Source organism: Gopherus flavomarginatus, chromosome 21, assembly GCF_025201925.1.
Source record: "Gopherus flavomarginatus isolate rGopFla2 chromosome 21, rGopFla2.mat.asm, whole genome shotgun sequence".
Classification (NCBI taxonomy): Eukaryota; Metazoa; Chordata; order Testudines; family Testudinidae; genus Gopherus; species Gopherus flavomarginatus.
This window is the reverse complement of record NC_066637.1, coordinates 12,993,702-13,010,101: the sequence shown is the minus strand read 5'-3', so window position 1 is coordinate 13,010,101 and position 16,400 is coordinate 12,993,702. Positions and strand designations below refer to the sequence as shown.

Genomic DNA, 16,400 nt, shown 5'->3' with positions numbered 1-16,400 from the left:
TAATGCGTGTTTTCTTAACAAAAGTACTGTAGCATGCATTAAAGCAGATTTTTAGAAGACAGCTTTCTGAATATATCTATTCAATGACAGGAGAGTTTTCTGGTTTTGGATTGAGCTTTTTGCCAGTATGCAACACAAATGTGGAAATAATCAGAACCGCTGTATGTGACACTGCAGTACTTAGAAGAAAATATAAAACTCACTCAAAATCATACACATTAGTTGCTAATAAATTAAATGTATGCTGCACTGTCAAGACAGATTTTCTTTTAATATCTTCCCAATGCCCTGACATTAAAAAAAATTAAGCCAGCTGTCCTTTCTTGTTTCATAAAGAACAGAACTAATGTTAAGTTTATCTCCAACAAAACAATATTAAGTTTGTTTTTCTTCACAAATTAAATGAGTTTATGCTTCAGAAGTTCAGACAGCTTATGCAATTATAGGATTTCTTTCTTCTGAAGAAGTTCATCAGGAGGTCAGGCTTTTAAAATACAACCTGTTAAAAGTACATGAAACGTTTTTAAACTGGCACCATATGCTATAAAACCACCACTTATCCCAGCCTCCATGGTTTGGCTCCATGCTCCAACCACAGTTTGTGCTAGCTGGGTGTGTCGCAACATAGATTAATGGATTTTAAAGCCAGAAGGGACCCATTATGATCAGTTAAGTCTGACCACCTGCATAACACAACCATAGAAATTTATCCAGTAATTTCTGCTTGGAACTCAGTAACTTGTGCTGGAACTAGAGTTTGTGTTTTTGAGAGGCCTGCAATCTTGATTAAAGACTGAGTGATGAATCTACCACATCCAGTGGTAAACTGCTCTAATGGTTAATTACCTACTCTATTAAAAATGTGCACCTTATTTTCAGTTTGAATATTTTAGCTTCAACTTCTAGCTACTGGATTTTATATGCTAGATTAAAGAGCCCCTCTAGAACATCATCCCTCTATGGTGCATGCTATGGTGTCAGAGAGGAACAGAAAAAGCCAGCATTACTTTAGGGTAGTGATGCTCATACCTCAGTGATTCAGGAGTCAAATTAGCAATCAGCATAACCCAAAAGAGCCACAGTAGTGTGAATTCATTGTTTTATTTACTATATAATTCTCATAGCAAAAATGACTGCCCAAGTATTATTTTTATCAACTACAATTGGTGATAACATAGCAAAAGCATCCCGACTGCTTAATAATTAAATCACACAGTGTTTTAGTAGTGTGCTGCAAAGAGACACACATTAAAAAGTCTGAGTATCACTGCTTAGGGGTTCTGAAATGGAATGTCTTCCCATCCTTAATATTTGGTAGATTTAACACTTAACTTTACAGTTCATTTTGCACAGATCTTTTGCAAAGGAACTTTTAGTGATTTATTGTGATGTATCACGTGTCACTTTTAAGAGAGGAGGAAATGTAATGCCTGACCCACTCAACTCACTCCCAATACCCAACTGACTTACAGGCATGTTGGGATGACATTAAGATCACTACAGGAAATTCCCGCCTTAAAAGAGATACTTCTCACAAATGATGTACTGTGACCATGCAGGCCAATAAATATGTTGTTCAAAACTACACTTAATGTTAATTAATTCATTACACTTGTCTCCATCCAGATTAGCTAGCATTGCTACACTTTGTTAGCATCCATGATTTTATGATTCTCCCAAAGACACTTGCAACTATTAAAAAACTGACTCCCATAGCTTCCAAGTTTTGTATAGCTCTGTGTGTGATATTTTATGCAAAAATATTTAATGAGCTAATTGGCATACAACCATATATTTTACCTTAATAAACTGTATGGATTTGGTGTTGATGAAGGTAGTCTATTTGACAGCTCTGGTGAATAGAACAATGTGTTCTTCTATAGGCCAGCAGCAGGGCAAACTTGGTGCACACACACTGCCTTGCCAACATGGCACCCCGACCTTGGGATGGGGAGAAAGGAGGCAACTTCTAGGCACAGAGGGGTAGTGGGAGCCTGGGAGTTAATGAGGATTTGAAATGAGACAAGATCCCCCCTTTTCTCCTACACTCCCCGTCAGCCGTCCCCATTCTACCCTCATCCCTTTCCAGCCTCCATTCCTGCCCCATCCTCTTTAGCCAATCCAAAGATTCACTTTCCTCAGATACCCTGCAGTCTTTGGAACTAAATTTCTTTATTACTCCTCCTCTGTGGGGCTCTGGTGCCACATTCTTTAGTGGCTGTAAGGTAAACTGCAACTCCTGCCCACAGTTCTGCCAAATGTGTGAGATTCAGGCTGACCTATGAAGCAGGCATGACAGGGCTTCTAAATGTGTCTGCATGACACTTGTCAGCACCAGGGTATAATGAGTGTATTTATTATTCTTAATGCTGACAAAAAGAAAAATAGTAATTAAAGCATGCAACAGCCACCTATGCAACTGGAAATCTAAAAGAATAGATCAGATGCGCCCCAGGACAAGAACCTAGTTCTTTTGAGAAGATTGTAAATACTTAACCACAAAATAACAATTAAAAAAACTCAAAGTTCCAACTTGTGGTTGCACTGTGACTGTATGCATGTTAACAGACTCAACGATCTAGAAGTCTATAAAAACTATAGTGCTTTCCATTTTCTAATCCACACCACATCTTGGCGACCTAGGTATTGTACTCCCAATTCTGCAAATGAGGAAACCAAGACAGAATTTTAAGTAACATGCCCAAGACCACAGGGTTGTGAAAGGTCAGCAGAACTCCAGATTTCTGGGTCTGCATGTGCTCGGAATAGCTCAACCAGCATAAAAATTACTTATGACACGAAAGGGAACATTAAAACGTTATAGAAATTTCTGAGCACATAAGTTTATAATAAAGCAGTAAGTTTTGGTGAATTCAGCTAAGCAAGTACGCTTCTCGGCTCTCTAATCTACTAGAGTCTTGCATCATTAAATTGTACTGAAAAGGGTAGAAATTTCCAACCCTGGGGCAAGGTGAGTAATTTTTCAGAAGAAAATATTTTATACTAGAGTATAATGCAGACCGAAAAATGTTAAATATATTCCCTAACACAACGATCTAAACATTTAAATGCATCCATATGGAAAAAGAATTGGCTCCTTATTCTCTAACAAGTGGAATAAACATTCTGCTTTAGACCAAAATGTGGAATGTTTCACATATCGTGGAACTTGAAAAATAAGTATGCAACTCAGCTGGAAGCGTGACTGTCCCGCAAAACAGAATCAGGCTCTGTTTACCTAGGGGTCTTTTATACCACTGAGTTTGAGGATGAATGAATTCTAAGGCTATTAATTTTGATCTCTACTTTTATTTTTAAAACTTATATTAAGCACACAAATGCACACATTAAAAAAATGTCAGATTTGCAATAGTTCTATCCAAAAATGGCAGAACTGGAAATGTAAAATAAGTGCCTTCACAATACTTGGTTCGTTTCCAAGCTTTCTGTTTTTCCAGGGTGTGCACCTGATATCTAGCAGTTTCCATTAAATCAATCATGGTAACTTAGAACCAAAATGGTAAAAGGAAAAGTATGTCTCATTTCTAGCAATGATATTAAACTACTATGACCAAGAAATGGATATTTTTTTCCATCAATCTAATAGAACACGAATCTTGCACTTTCACAACTTTATTCAAAGAATTTTTTTTTTTTAAACAATTTCTCAGGAACTGGTAAGAGCCTTACATAAGCTGCATTATAATGAGCAATGTTTTGTTTTAGGCTGCTGAGTATTAGGGACTATTTAGAGTTCAGCCAAACAGAAGGAAAAAAGACATCACTTGGAAGACGATTTTGGTGCTTTGGTGGAGACAGCTATACTTAAGAGGGAGGCAGTGATGTTTCAGCTGCTTTTCGGAATATTTTGTGACCATAAGCAGCAATCATAAGCCAGCCATCTAATTCCCACTTTGTGTAGGAGGAGACTGCATTTCTATTATAAGTATCAGAGGGGTACTTACTATTATAAGTAGTTTTATTTTGGTTCCTTCTCTTAAATCTGCAGACAAAGGAACATCTATCTTAAAACTGGGGGTTTAAGTTTGTAGCTTAGTTAGATTTTTCTGCCAAATTGGAGTTCAGTTGGACATGAATGACACCCGAAGAAGAGTCCAAAAACAATTTTAATAACTTTTTATAGCCCATAGTAATAATGTTGATGAGCAGTAGATAGATAAATCATCATTTACTGTACTTTCTAGAACACGGAATAAAAAAGATTGTACTTTTACATACATTTAGCATTTTAAAGCACGTCAGTTTTTTTTTTTTCTGAGAAGCTAATTTAGTATTGTGAAGTGAGGGGGGGAGGTGATGCATTCCATCCACGTCTGCTACACAGACTCTGCGGTGGCAAAGAAATCGTCCCTCAGTCTCTTCAATCCTCACACCTCTGTGAGCCACAGAAGGTCAGCAGCAAAAGATCCCTACTACTATAGCAGTCACTTAGCAAGTCTGCTTGGGGGAAGAAAGAGAGGCCTAGAGCGATGGTGGCAACTGGTGACAGGCATTTGCCCATTTCCTGTTGGCAGCCTATGAGGCTCAGCAGACCCCATATGGAATACAGACTTAAGAATCTAGCTCAGGGCCATGCTGAGGGTGAGGTATAGCTCAGTGGTTTGAGCATTGGCCTGCTAAACCCAGGGTTGTGAGTTCTATCCTTGACAGAGCCTCTTAGGAATCTGGAGCAAAATCAGTGCGTGGTCCTGCTAGTGAAGGCAGAGGGCTGGACCCGATCACCTTTCAAGGTCCCTTCCAGTTCCATGAGATAGATATATCTCCATATATTTCTGATTTTAGAGTTGCCAACTGTCTAATCACACAAACATACTTGCCTCACTCTTCCTCCAAGGCCTCTCCACCTCCCTGTGTGGCTGGCTCTCCCCCACCCTCACTCGCTTTCACTGGGCTGGGTCTGCCCAGTGCTGACTTGCATTGGGCCTGCTCTAAATGTTTAAATCCCGTCTCGCAGGGGACCTACACCACGAGGGCCAGCGGGAGCAGTGCAGCGAGGCTAGAGGGTGGTGCCACAACCTGGAGTGGTACTTTGAGCAGGGTCTGCACGATGACATGGAAAGGCACTGAGATGGACTGTGCTGGCATTCAATGCCTTGAACTGGAGTGCTGGCAGGACCTGGAGCAGTGCCACGAGTTTAACCATGTCCTAGAGTGTGATCAGCGTTGGGACTCTGAGTGGCGCTGGGACTCCTAGTGGTATCTTGCTTCAGGTGGTGGCACTGAGGGGCAGAGCACTGCTGGTTTTCCACGGAACAGTGCCACACACTGTGGCATCAGAGACTTGGCACGAAGGGCCAGTGACTGCAGTGCTGTCGTATCTATGAGGTCTCTTGTGGCATCAAATGTGTCTGAGGTGGAAGGAAGTTGCACCTCCTCCACCACCTGACATGGTGAGTCCAATTGCACCGGACTCAACGGACCCCCTTGCAGGACCAAAGTCGACAGTGCAGGCTCCAAAGTTTTTGGCACTGGGGACTCCTCCCTGGGAAGCACCTATTGGCCTGTTCCAAGGGGGTGAGCCCAAAGTCGGGGAACAACTCCTCTCTTGTTTCCAGTGCCACTTCTGCCCCGAGGAATGGGACTGGTGCCGAGTTGTCTCCGACTGTTTCCGCACTGCAAAGCCCTCTCCGTTACCACTGCCAGGGCACTAAGCACCAATGCACTCCTGCCGATGCTGTTTGTGGTCTAAGTGCTGCCTCCATAAGGAGCTGCTTCTGTCTAAAGTTCGGGTCATTTTTCGTTATTGGGCTAAACCCTTCACAAATCTGCATGTATCCACCTGATCCGTTTCCCCCACACACTTTAAGCAAGTGTCATGGGGGTTGCCCATTGGCATAGGCTTGTTGCAGGATTTGAACCCCTGGGACTTAGGCAGTCCCCAGGGAGAGTGCAGTCGGGTTGGAGAGGAACTCTCCATTCCCAACAGTGAATTATTAATACTACACTAATTAATAAGTAACCAGGGAAGACAAACACTAAAGCAGATGAAGCTAGGGAAACTTGGAGAGCTTGCTGAGCAAGACACCACAGTTCCAATGACTGTCACTGGTGGCAAGAAGGAACTGAGGAGGCGCCGGGTTAGCAGGATCATATATAGAGCACTGAGGAGGCGCCACTCCAGGGGGACTCCACAGCCAACCCGACAGGTGCTGCTAGGGGAAAAGCTTTCTGATGACTGTGCACGGGGCGTGCACACACCTAAGTGGAATCGATATGAGCAATCGCTTGAAGAAGAACAAACAGTTCCAACTTTTAGACATCACAAAAACGAGAATGCTTGATTCCGGAATATGCACGGCTTGTACCAACTACAACCTAATTTACTGTAAGAGATACTTGACAGAAAATTCCCCATTGCACTAATAGCATACTGAAGACATAACTCCCCACTCCTACATCATAAAAACTACAACAGATGGAGGTTCTAGAAAAACCTCTAGATATAATTTGTCTTATATACTTGAAATCAGCTATTGAAATTATACAGCGGATTTTTCTAGGTATCTGGCCACGTGTGCCCCCCTGTATCTGAGATCAGAACGAGATCTCAGCACTGGAATAGTGTCAACCACAGACTTTGAGTCCATCCATGACAGTAAACTTACTTTAATTCATACTTTGCAAGGTTAAGCAACACTAATCAGATCAGCTCGAGCATTTATTTCTGTATACTTCTTAACTCGGAACAGTCATGGCCCAGCACATGTAGAGCAGAAAGTGCAACCCTGAGCCAGTGATTCAGTTTGGAACAGCATTTTATTTTGATTCCAAACCACACATAGCTGAACAGTTAACAAATGCAACAGGGGGCTATTGGTACACAACAGTCGAAACAAGTCAAAATCCTTTGTTGTTGTTCTCCCTGTCGTCCAAAGAACAATCTAGTGGCTTGATTATACAAGAGAATCACAGAGAAAAGTGGGCGTGGGATTCTTTTATGAACTTTTGCAACATAAGTGCAGTTGAGTGTATTTTAATTTATAAGGTCCATACATCTGTGATTAAAATCTTTTTATGAAAAACAAATACAGTCACACCTGCGTAAAGAGGCTTCCTAAATTAATTACTAGAATTTTTTTTTCTTGAAGAAAGGTTTATAGGTCAATGGATTTTCAAAGGACAGTTGCAACAATACAAGATTTCTGTGTACTGGACACATTTTTGTCCTCCACTCATTATATTTAGATGTCTTGTATGGTTTCTGATATTCATTTACCATCCAACTAAATTGGGAATTTGTTAATTTGCAAAGGATTGAAAATTGCATGATGATGAACTTCACCTCATGCTGCTGTAGGTCCATGACAAACAAAACTTATTATAAATTCAGTGGAAGCTCAGCTCTGGTTCAAATCATAGAAATTTCCTAATCTGTACTCAGTCAGTCACCATCAGGAGGGCATTGTGCTACAAAGGCAGATAGCAGGTGGACAAAGATAGCTCTTGCCTGAAGTCTAGTTTCTCATCTGTCATGCAACCTCATCATTAGTAATATTGCAAATAGGTTGGAAATTCATGAATGCAGATATTTCAGTGTGATGAACACATTGTATGCATGTGCACATCATGATATACGCATTTTAATAGAACATAGTACAACCTTCATAATCATTTATTTAAAAAAAAAGAGTATAACTGTTTTTTTAAAATGAACTCTGAGACTGCTTAGGTTAACACATCAGTTATTTTGTTTGAATGTGTCCCAACCTTCTACTTGTCTGAGATATAACATTTCTAATCATACTCTATATGGGTTTTTTCTTTAAATCTCTATTTACTTACCCAAACTATGATCCTTGGCATTTCAATTCTACAAATTAAACTAAGTCCCAAGTGCATATATCTATATGCTAGCAGCTCCTATTCCCTTCCCAGCCCCCAACATGCTTATTTAGTCGTTGCTCAAATTTACTGTTACGTTTGATGCAGGTAAAGTGTGGGGCCCTATTATACAAAAATTCATCATTACCAACAGCAGATGGGCTAATTGAACCTTATGAATCTTAACATTAATTCTTTTTACATGTAATACATTCATTGGCAGTTAAAAAGGCTGGTGCATTTGGAACACTTCCTACTTCCACAACAAAGTACGTCTAGGTTTGCATTCTTACGAGTTTCCTGCACCTCACTCACACTTCATCAAGCTTATTGTTCTTTACTGAAATAGTGATGGCAGACGCATCAGGATTCTGAGTGTGGCATAATAAAATGCAGGAAATGGAAAAACCAAATGGAAAGACTTAAAAAAAAAAAAAGCCACCATTCTGAAAATCACAAAATAAATATACCTGGATTTTTTAACCCCCTTGCTGTGCAGAATCTTGTACAACAGACAGAGTTCCTAAGGCATGCAGTAACACAGCACAGCATCAACATACAGGAACTGAATGCCACTTAACCACTGGAAATAAAACGTTTATTCTTGTAGATCCAACTCTCTGGAACTCTCCTATTCTTTCCCCTTTCCCTCATTTATTTTGCCATTATTATTTGTATCAGTTTTGTACAACATTTATCTTAAACATGTTTAATATAATTAAATATTATTTATTTCTGGTAGTGCCCACAACATGCAAGCCACTGAACACACAGAGAAAGGCATAGTGTCTGTGCAACAGAAGGCATATAGAGTCCCTACCAAAGGAGCAAAAGGTGGATCCTGGAGGGGGGGATGGAGAGGTGGCACACAGAAACACAGAACCTATGTAGGCTATGGTAGGAAGGTAAAAATGGGGAGGGGGCAGACAACCCTTGGTTTGGGGGGAGATGGGAATCAGGGTGCACATTGAGTCCCTGGCTTAGGGAGGAATGGAGGGCACGGGGAAGGGCAGACAGAACTGCTGGCATATGGGGAGAATGGAGGATCCTGATATGAGAAGAGAAATAAATGGGGGGTACATGCAGCTGGGTTCTGGGGGTAAGAGTATCTGGGCTGGGAGTTGCCCCACAGATGGGCTCTGGGGTTAGGGGATGTGGGTGTCTGGGCTCAGGGGTGAAGGGCAAGTGTCTGAGACCAGAGGGGCAGAGTTTTCCCCACTATATGCCCAGCCAGCACGTGTGACACACCTAGACTGAGGCACCCAGTAAAAGCATAACAGAGAAACAGGAACTGGCTTGTCGTAGAGGTTTTTTTAACTCTCTACTCCTGGGGGAATCTTTATTGCCATCTATATTGCTACAGACATACTTGCTGACAGGTATTTTGGAATAAATTACCAAAATAACAGAAACTAGCTTGATTGTTATTTTAACAAATAAAATATACATAATTTTGCAGAACTGTAAAATATTGTGCATGGAATTTTTAATTGTTTTGGCACAGAATTCCCCCAGGAGTAACGTGTGCACATGCACAATCACACATATATACATATTCTTAGTAAAAACTGATTTTGCAAAAGAAAAATAGAAGGGATGTGGCTATTACATTATCTTCAGAGCTCTTCAACTTTTTTAAAACATCTTTTTCCTATGAATTCTTAATGGAGGCCTAAAGAACATCATTTTTAGTTCAATTCTGCATCAGGATGCCACGCTGGCAATTTCTTTATTATATTTAAGCTCTTCAGACTTTTTCCTGATTTATTATAATATGATGTAGTAATACTGCGTGCAGATGTGGTCGCGCCATCTCAAAAAAGATATACTGGAATTGGAAAAGGTTTAGAAAAGGGACACAAAAATTATTAGGGGTATAGTACAGCTTCCATATGAGGAAAGATTAAAGAGGCTAGGTCTCTTCAGCTTGGAAAAGAGAAGATTAAGGGGGGATATGATAGAGGTATATAAAATCATGAGTGGCGTGCAGAAAGTAAATAAGGAAGTGTTATTTACTCCTTCTCATAACACAAGAAGTAGGGGTCTCCAAATGAAATTAATAGGCAGCAGGTTAAAAATAAACAAAGGGAAATATTTTTTTCACAAAACGCACAGTCAGTCTGTGGAACTCCTTGCCAGAGGATGTTGTGAAAGCCAAGACTATAGTATGGTTAAAAAAAAAAACTAGATAAGTTCATGGAGGATAGGTCCATCAATGGCTATTAACCAGGATAGACAGGGATGGTGTCTCTAGCCTTCGTCTGCCAGAAGCTGGGAATGGGCGATGGGGGATGGATCACTTGATCTGTTCATTCCCTCTGAGGCACCTGGGATTGGCCACTGTTGGAAGACAGGATACTGGGCTAGACGGACCTTTGGTCTGACTCAGTATGGTCGTTCTTATGTTCTTAGTAATGAGAATCTCATACATTACACTGTAGCTTTTCTGTACCAATTTTACTAGTACACACGGCCACATTAGTAAGACTACAAATGCAGTATTTAAGAAAGGAGATAATTAAATAAACTAGAGGCAAAACTAATAATACAAAATAATAATTACAAAATTACAGTTCCTTTGGGCTAGGAAACAAAATTCATTACAAAATTGCAGAAGGTATTGCAATATGGTTTTGTAGACACTTTATTATGATTAGAAAAGAAAAGTGTTCACTGACCTGGGGCCACTAAGAGTTGCAGTGTCTCTCACTGCCTGTGCTGTTTCAGAGGCAAAATCAAGGGCACCAGCCATTGGTTTGGTTACTGTGCCAACCAGCCCTTTCCCAAGGCCTGATATGAAACCACTGACTCCTCCTTCAGTTTTGACACCTTCTACTGTTGAGGTTATTACACTTGTTAATCCACCAATGATACCTAGCAAAGACAACAAAAACTGTAAGTGGACCAACTGCTTTGCCACTAAAAATAAAAAAAACAGGATGTTATTACAATTGACAATGTTAAATGATTTACTTTTTTGAACGTTCTTGGTAGTGGAAAAGCATGCTACCCACTTAATGCAGTACATGAAAAGTTTGAATTATGAATGGATTTTTTAAATTAATCTAATAACATAGTCTTATATTTGTATAGGGCATTTTATCCTGACGCTATATATACATAAAAGTATTGTGTCTACTGCTGAAGTGAGGCCACCTCCAACAGTGTGACAAGGATTTAACAGAACACAAAATATTACACAACAGCTTAGGACAGGAAATAAAAAATACAGTGCTCAGTTGGAAATACAAAGAGAAATTTAAGCAGGCAAAGTGGAATTTTGACCAGGACACTGGGGATCAGCAGCTCATTCTAACAAAATGTTAATGTCCATGAGAACTTGAGGGCTCACAAGGGGTTAGGAACTTAAAAGGCAGATCCTCAGCTGGTATCAACTGACCTAGCTTCACTGACTTCTTTGACTGCACTACAGATTTTACATCACAGCCAAAAGACAGTAAACACTGTGATGTTGGCGGTACGAACAGTATTGTTGGTATATAAGTTCTGGAGTAGAGAAGCATATAGCATATGCTATGTTTAATTGTTTCATTTGGGTAACTTTGCCATACAGTGGAGTATTTGGGAAAACTACAGTTCAGCAGACAGAATTTAACAGTCAACTCCTTCTTTGAAGAAATGGAAATTGGAAACATTAAAAAAACCAAAAAACCAACAACAAAAATTCAAGTCAAAGAAGCTAATCGGCTAATGAATGTTTCTAATTGACTTCATTAAACAATCGTATTTCAGATTTCACATGTCGCTAGCAACATAATTTATACCTGATTTTAGAACACACCTAATGTTCTGTAACTGGGACAACCAAAATGCTTTGCATTCACAGGAAAGTCTAACATGATCCATTTAGAACTTCACTGCTATCTTTTGCATAGAAATTTTTTTATCCCTGCACTTAAGTGAACTACAAGAGTTAGACATGGAAACAACTTACAGAAATGAATCTTTTCCATTTTTGGCCCATCACCTATCTCAAGTGATGGGACTTCAAATACCTAGAAAACTATTTCAGTCTAATACCGGAGACTGAATAAACAATTTCCCCCTAATTTTACATTTCTTAAGTACAAGACTTTTTGATAATCATACAGACTGCATTTGAAATTTCACCAGTTTAACTAAAGCTGCAATTTCAAACAAATTTAATGAAACTGATACAAAATACAGCGTAAACATTCAAATGATTTAAATCTGGCTTACATCGATTTAGCTTAATTCAGCAGAGAATCGACTCAAGCTAAATTGACCTAAGCCTGTCTTCAATCAAATTAAGAGTATCCACACTGTCTTTTGCACCAGTTTAAATAAAGTTTTGTTTTTTTTAAGACAGCTGAAAGTTAAACAGGTGCAACTTGGAATACAGCCAGGCTAAGGGCCAGATTGTGCAAGAAAACTGGAATCTGCGGGAACTGAGTGAAAGCAGGGGAAGCTAAGCGCGATACATTTATTCATTCATTTGTACCACTGGCTGAATATTATTTTATTATTGTCACTTACAAAGAGATTGTATGCATATTTATGAACCTATATGGAAATTAGAAATTTTGGCTGATCTCTTTCCTAAATTTAGTTTTGATATCCAACAGTACACTTAAACAGGACCTATTCTCAAATCTAGGTGCCTTTGCCAAAATTAAAAACACAATTAATTTAAAAGGAAAGCCAGCAACTGCTCCATTATCTTAAGCCACATGTAACCAACCAGTGTGGAGTAGTTTAAATTGAACTGCATTGTTTTTCTGAATCTTTTCACTTTGAAACCACAGTGACAGAAATAACAAAGCAACTGATATTACAGTAGTATAATCTATTGATGCATGAATTACCATGAGCAAGTCCATGGATCCCAGCGATGAGATGTTCTCCACTGGTTGCACCATGGTATCGAATGTACTCTCTTTCAGTTTGATGTCGGTTATCCATCGTCTTTCCCAAACCATCTGATAAAGTCCCAGCAAACTACAGTAAGAGAAACAATGGGAAATTAAAAAAAAAAAAAGAACAGACTTCTAAATTATCAAGATTTGTTGAAACAAGCTCTGTGTTTAATTTTTAAACACTGATTTATGCAATTCTCCTTTTTATTGCTTTACTTTAAATATTACTATAGTGTTAAAGACCAGAATTTGTGCAGTTCTCAATATCTGCATGTCACACTTACATAGCAGCATGAAAAGAGAATTTTTCGTCGTTTGAAGGTATGCATCTACAGTCTAATCCCATAATCACTATTTCTTATATTCAGAAAAGCCTTGTCTGCATTAGTATTTTCCTTAAAATTGCCCCACAGCTATCATTCCACTGAAAGCAGTATCAGTATTTGGACAGCCACTTGTAGCTTAACAGTGTTATTTAGCCCATGTTGGTTAAAACATCATTGGATAGTCTACACCAGAGTTTCACTCATTGCAACCATCTGTGGATCTGCACCAATGGCAGCACAATGGTAGGAAGATTTAAGAAAAGCGTCTGGTCTGGATTTAGAGGACATTTTTTTAAGTAGTACAATGATAATTTGCATCAACTATACACATTTCTACAAATGATATTTGATTTTGTTAAGTGTTTCAGTGTCTTGGCACTTTTAAAAAATAAATATCTGCAGAAGTCATGCAGTTTGTCTCCTTTGGAATGCTAAATGATTTAGGGTCCAATCTTGCTCGTGTAAAGTCAACAGAGTTTTGCCACTGACTTCAGCAGGAGCACGGTTGAATCCAATCGCTATGTTTACATTACCTTTTTACATAGGCAGCAAAATAGGTCAACCTATTTTTCCCTGCCAAAGATACTACTCAACTTGGCTTTATACATACCACGAGCTGTATAGCATATAAAGTAAATTAATCATTTCAATCAAAAAACATTCAACAATACATTGCCAATTTATATTCTGATCAAATGAAGTTAAAGTATGTTTGCTGGTACAAATCCGGAGAGGATCTTATTGATAAGCATGAACTCTCACTATAGACGTTTTATCAGAAAAGGATTGAGAAAGAACATTTATCTGTGTTCTGTCATTATACAAAGTTCAAGAGTGACAGTAAATAAGAAATCACACCTATGCTGAACTATAGTAGTCAAGTGAACAAATGAAAACTGCTAAATATAATTAACTTTCTAGTGAAACCTCTCCCAAAACAAGTAGGTAAATGCCAGTGACCCTAGTTTAACCTTTCAGAAAACTCACTGGAATGTTATTTAGACATACAGCTATCCTTTTGCAGAGATATGTGAAAACCTTCAAGACAAACACTCCCAGAAACATGCTTGTGCTAGTGTACTTTACATTTTGTAGCAAGTTAAGAAGCTATTTAAATACATTTCAGTAACGGGGTTTTAAAGTGGATGTATTCTACATGTAGCAATGCCATGTTTAGGGAAAGGTGCAGGATGATCCAGATGTAAATGGCTATGTTGACAGACACGAGTGCTGCGCACAGGACAAAGATTTGAATTAATGTAAGGGAAATCTCAATGACTGTAATGAAGACATGTGCAGAACCTTTATAAAAGTATTGACCTCTTTCCTAATTGTGTACCTTTTATGATATAGGTGAAAGATTAAGACATATATAATCTGAGCAGGAGTTATGAGAACACTGGCCATTACTGAATGAAGATACTGAGAAAACACCAGCTAGAGTGAAGGGTAGATCAGTTCCGGTGCTCCATTAATTCTTTAGCCACTTAGGTGAGATCACATCCCAAAGTTAAGACAAACACAAAACAACCCAACCCAGCACCCTTACCTCTAATTGAGCACAGTTATCAGTACTGAAAAGGATGCCTAATAAGACCCTGGAATTCATAGAGCAGCTGCAGATGGTGCAGCGCCACTTCTGGGCCAGAGAAATGAGCACTGGCTGGTGGGATTGCATCGTAGTGCAGGTGTGGGATAATTAGCAGTGCCGGCACAACTTTCGGATGAGCAAGGCCATATTATTGGATCTGTGCGCAGAGCAAACCCCTGCCTTCCAGTGCAGGGACCCCAAAATGAGAGCTGCAATGACAGTGGAGAAGAGCATGGTGATCACTGCATGGAAATGTGTAATGCCGGACTACCACCAGTCAATGGGAAATCATTTTGGAAATTCAGCGTGGGGACCACTGTCATGCAAGTGTGCAGGGCCTTTAATCATGTCCTGCAATGCAGGACTGTGACTCTGGGCACTGTACAGGACATGGTGGATGGATTTGCAGCAATGGGTTCCTGAACTGCAGTGGAGTGATAGCACACATATCCTTATTTTGGCACCAGATCACCTGGCCACAGAGTACATCAACAGAAAGGGTGACTTTTCTATGGTTAGGCAAGCATTGGTGAATCACCAACATCAGTGCCGGCTGGTCAGTGAAGGTGCATGACACATGCATCTGTAAGAACACAAGAGTGTTCAAAAAGCTACAAGCTGGGACTTTCCCTTCCAACCGGCAGATTACCATTGGTGATGTTGGAATGCCAGTCATGACTGTGGGGGACCCAGCCTACTCCTTGTTCATGAAGCCAAACACTGGCCTCGACAGCACCAAGGAAAGATTCAATTATCAGATCGGCAGATGCAGAATGACAGATGTTTGTGCTTTTGATCTGTAGTTGAGCTTGCATAGCCTCTTCTCCCCACAGGCCCAGGAGATCCAATATCTCCCATCTACTCCAAACTGGAGTGAAACTGGAGCTGGCATGGTCAGCTGGGCAGTAGCACACAACAGTGGAGAGCTGTTAGGTGTGCTTGACGAACTGGACAATCAGGAAAAGGCATTTCAAAAATTTGCGGGGCTTTAAAGAGGAAGGCGGCCTTGTCGTCTCCGTGATCCCTGGGCACTGGAGTTCACAATTGTGACCAGAGCCGTCAGCATCAGGCACTGTGGGACAGCAGCTGGACAACTGTTAAGGTGGACGTAAGTAAGGCAGTGCCTGCATTTGTGCTGCACCGATGTCCCTACACCCACCATGGCTCACGACCATTCAGGAAGGCGGCATTACTGCATCGCTGTAACGGGGCACTTACATCTCTGGGACACAAATTTAAGAGTAGACACATGTACAGCTAGGTTGACACAAGGCAGCTAGTCATCCTTACTTTGTAGCGTAGACCAAGCCTTTGTAAAACGCCTAGAGATGCTTCATGAAACCTTGCACTGATGAGGAGAAACAAGAGAGCCTAAAAATTCTCTTTCCTGAATAGTTTAGAATTCTCATCTGTCCTGCATGTGACATGAATGGCGCCCTGCCAGCGTAACAAGATTCTAGGTTTGAATTCCCTCTTGGTGATTCCTTCATTGGTAATTCTTTTATGGAAATTTCCTTTGATGCCTTTGTTCCATCCTATAACTCAGAAAAGTAGAAACTTCAACACCCTGTTGTGCCTTAGACACAGAAAACTGATGTGGAGCGAAGTGTGTATGTATCAGAGAGAATAATCTTACATATCCTTAATTTATAAGGTCAGGCCCTAGTCTACATGCCCTTGCCACAAAAGCCATCTATACAAGGATAAACCTAACATAAGGATTATTCATTGTAACGGCTTCAG

The 16,400-nt window shown here is 40.0% G+C and overlaps 1 protein-coding gene across 6 annotated transcripts in view; it reads right to left on the bottom strand.

The window, feature by feature from the left end:
- The window catches only part of VPS13D (vacuolar protein sorting 13 homolog D), a 188,379-nt gene that overhangs the window by 37,374 nt on the left and 134,605 nt on the right, over positions 1–16,400 (bottom strand). For all 6 annotated transcript variants that reach the window (XM_050931510.1, XM_050931512.1, XM_050931515.1 and 3 more), the window contains 2 exons: positions 12,690–12,822; positions 10,521–10,716 (listed from right to left, as the gene is read on the bottom strand). In XM_050931510.1, the coding sequence (XP_050787467.1) occupies positions 10,521–10,716; positions 12,690–12,822 (329 nt within the window). The remainder of the gene's footprint in view (positions 1–10,520; positions 10,717–12,689; positions 12,823–16,400) is intronic.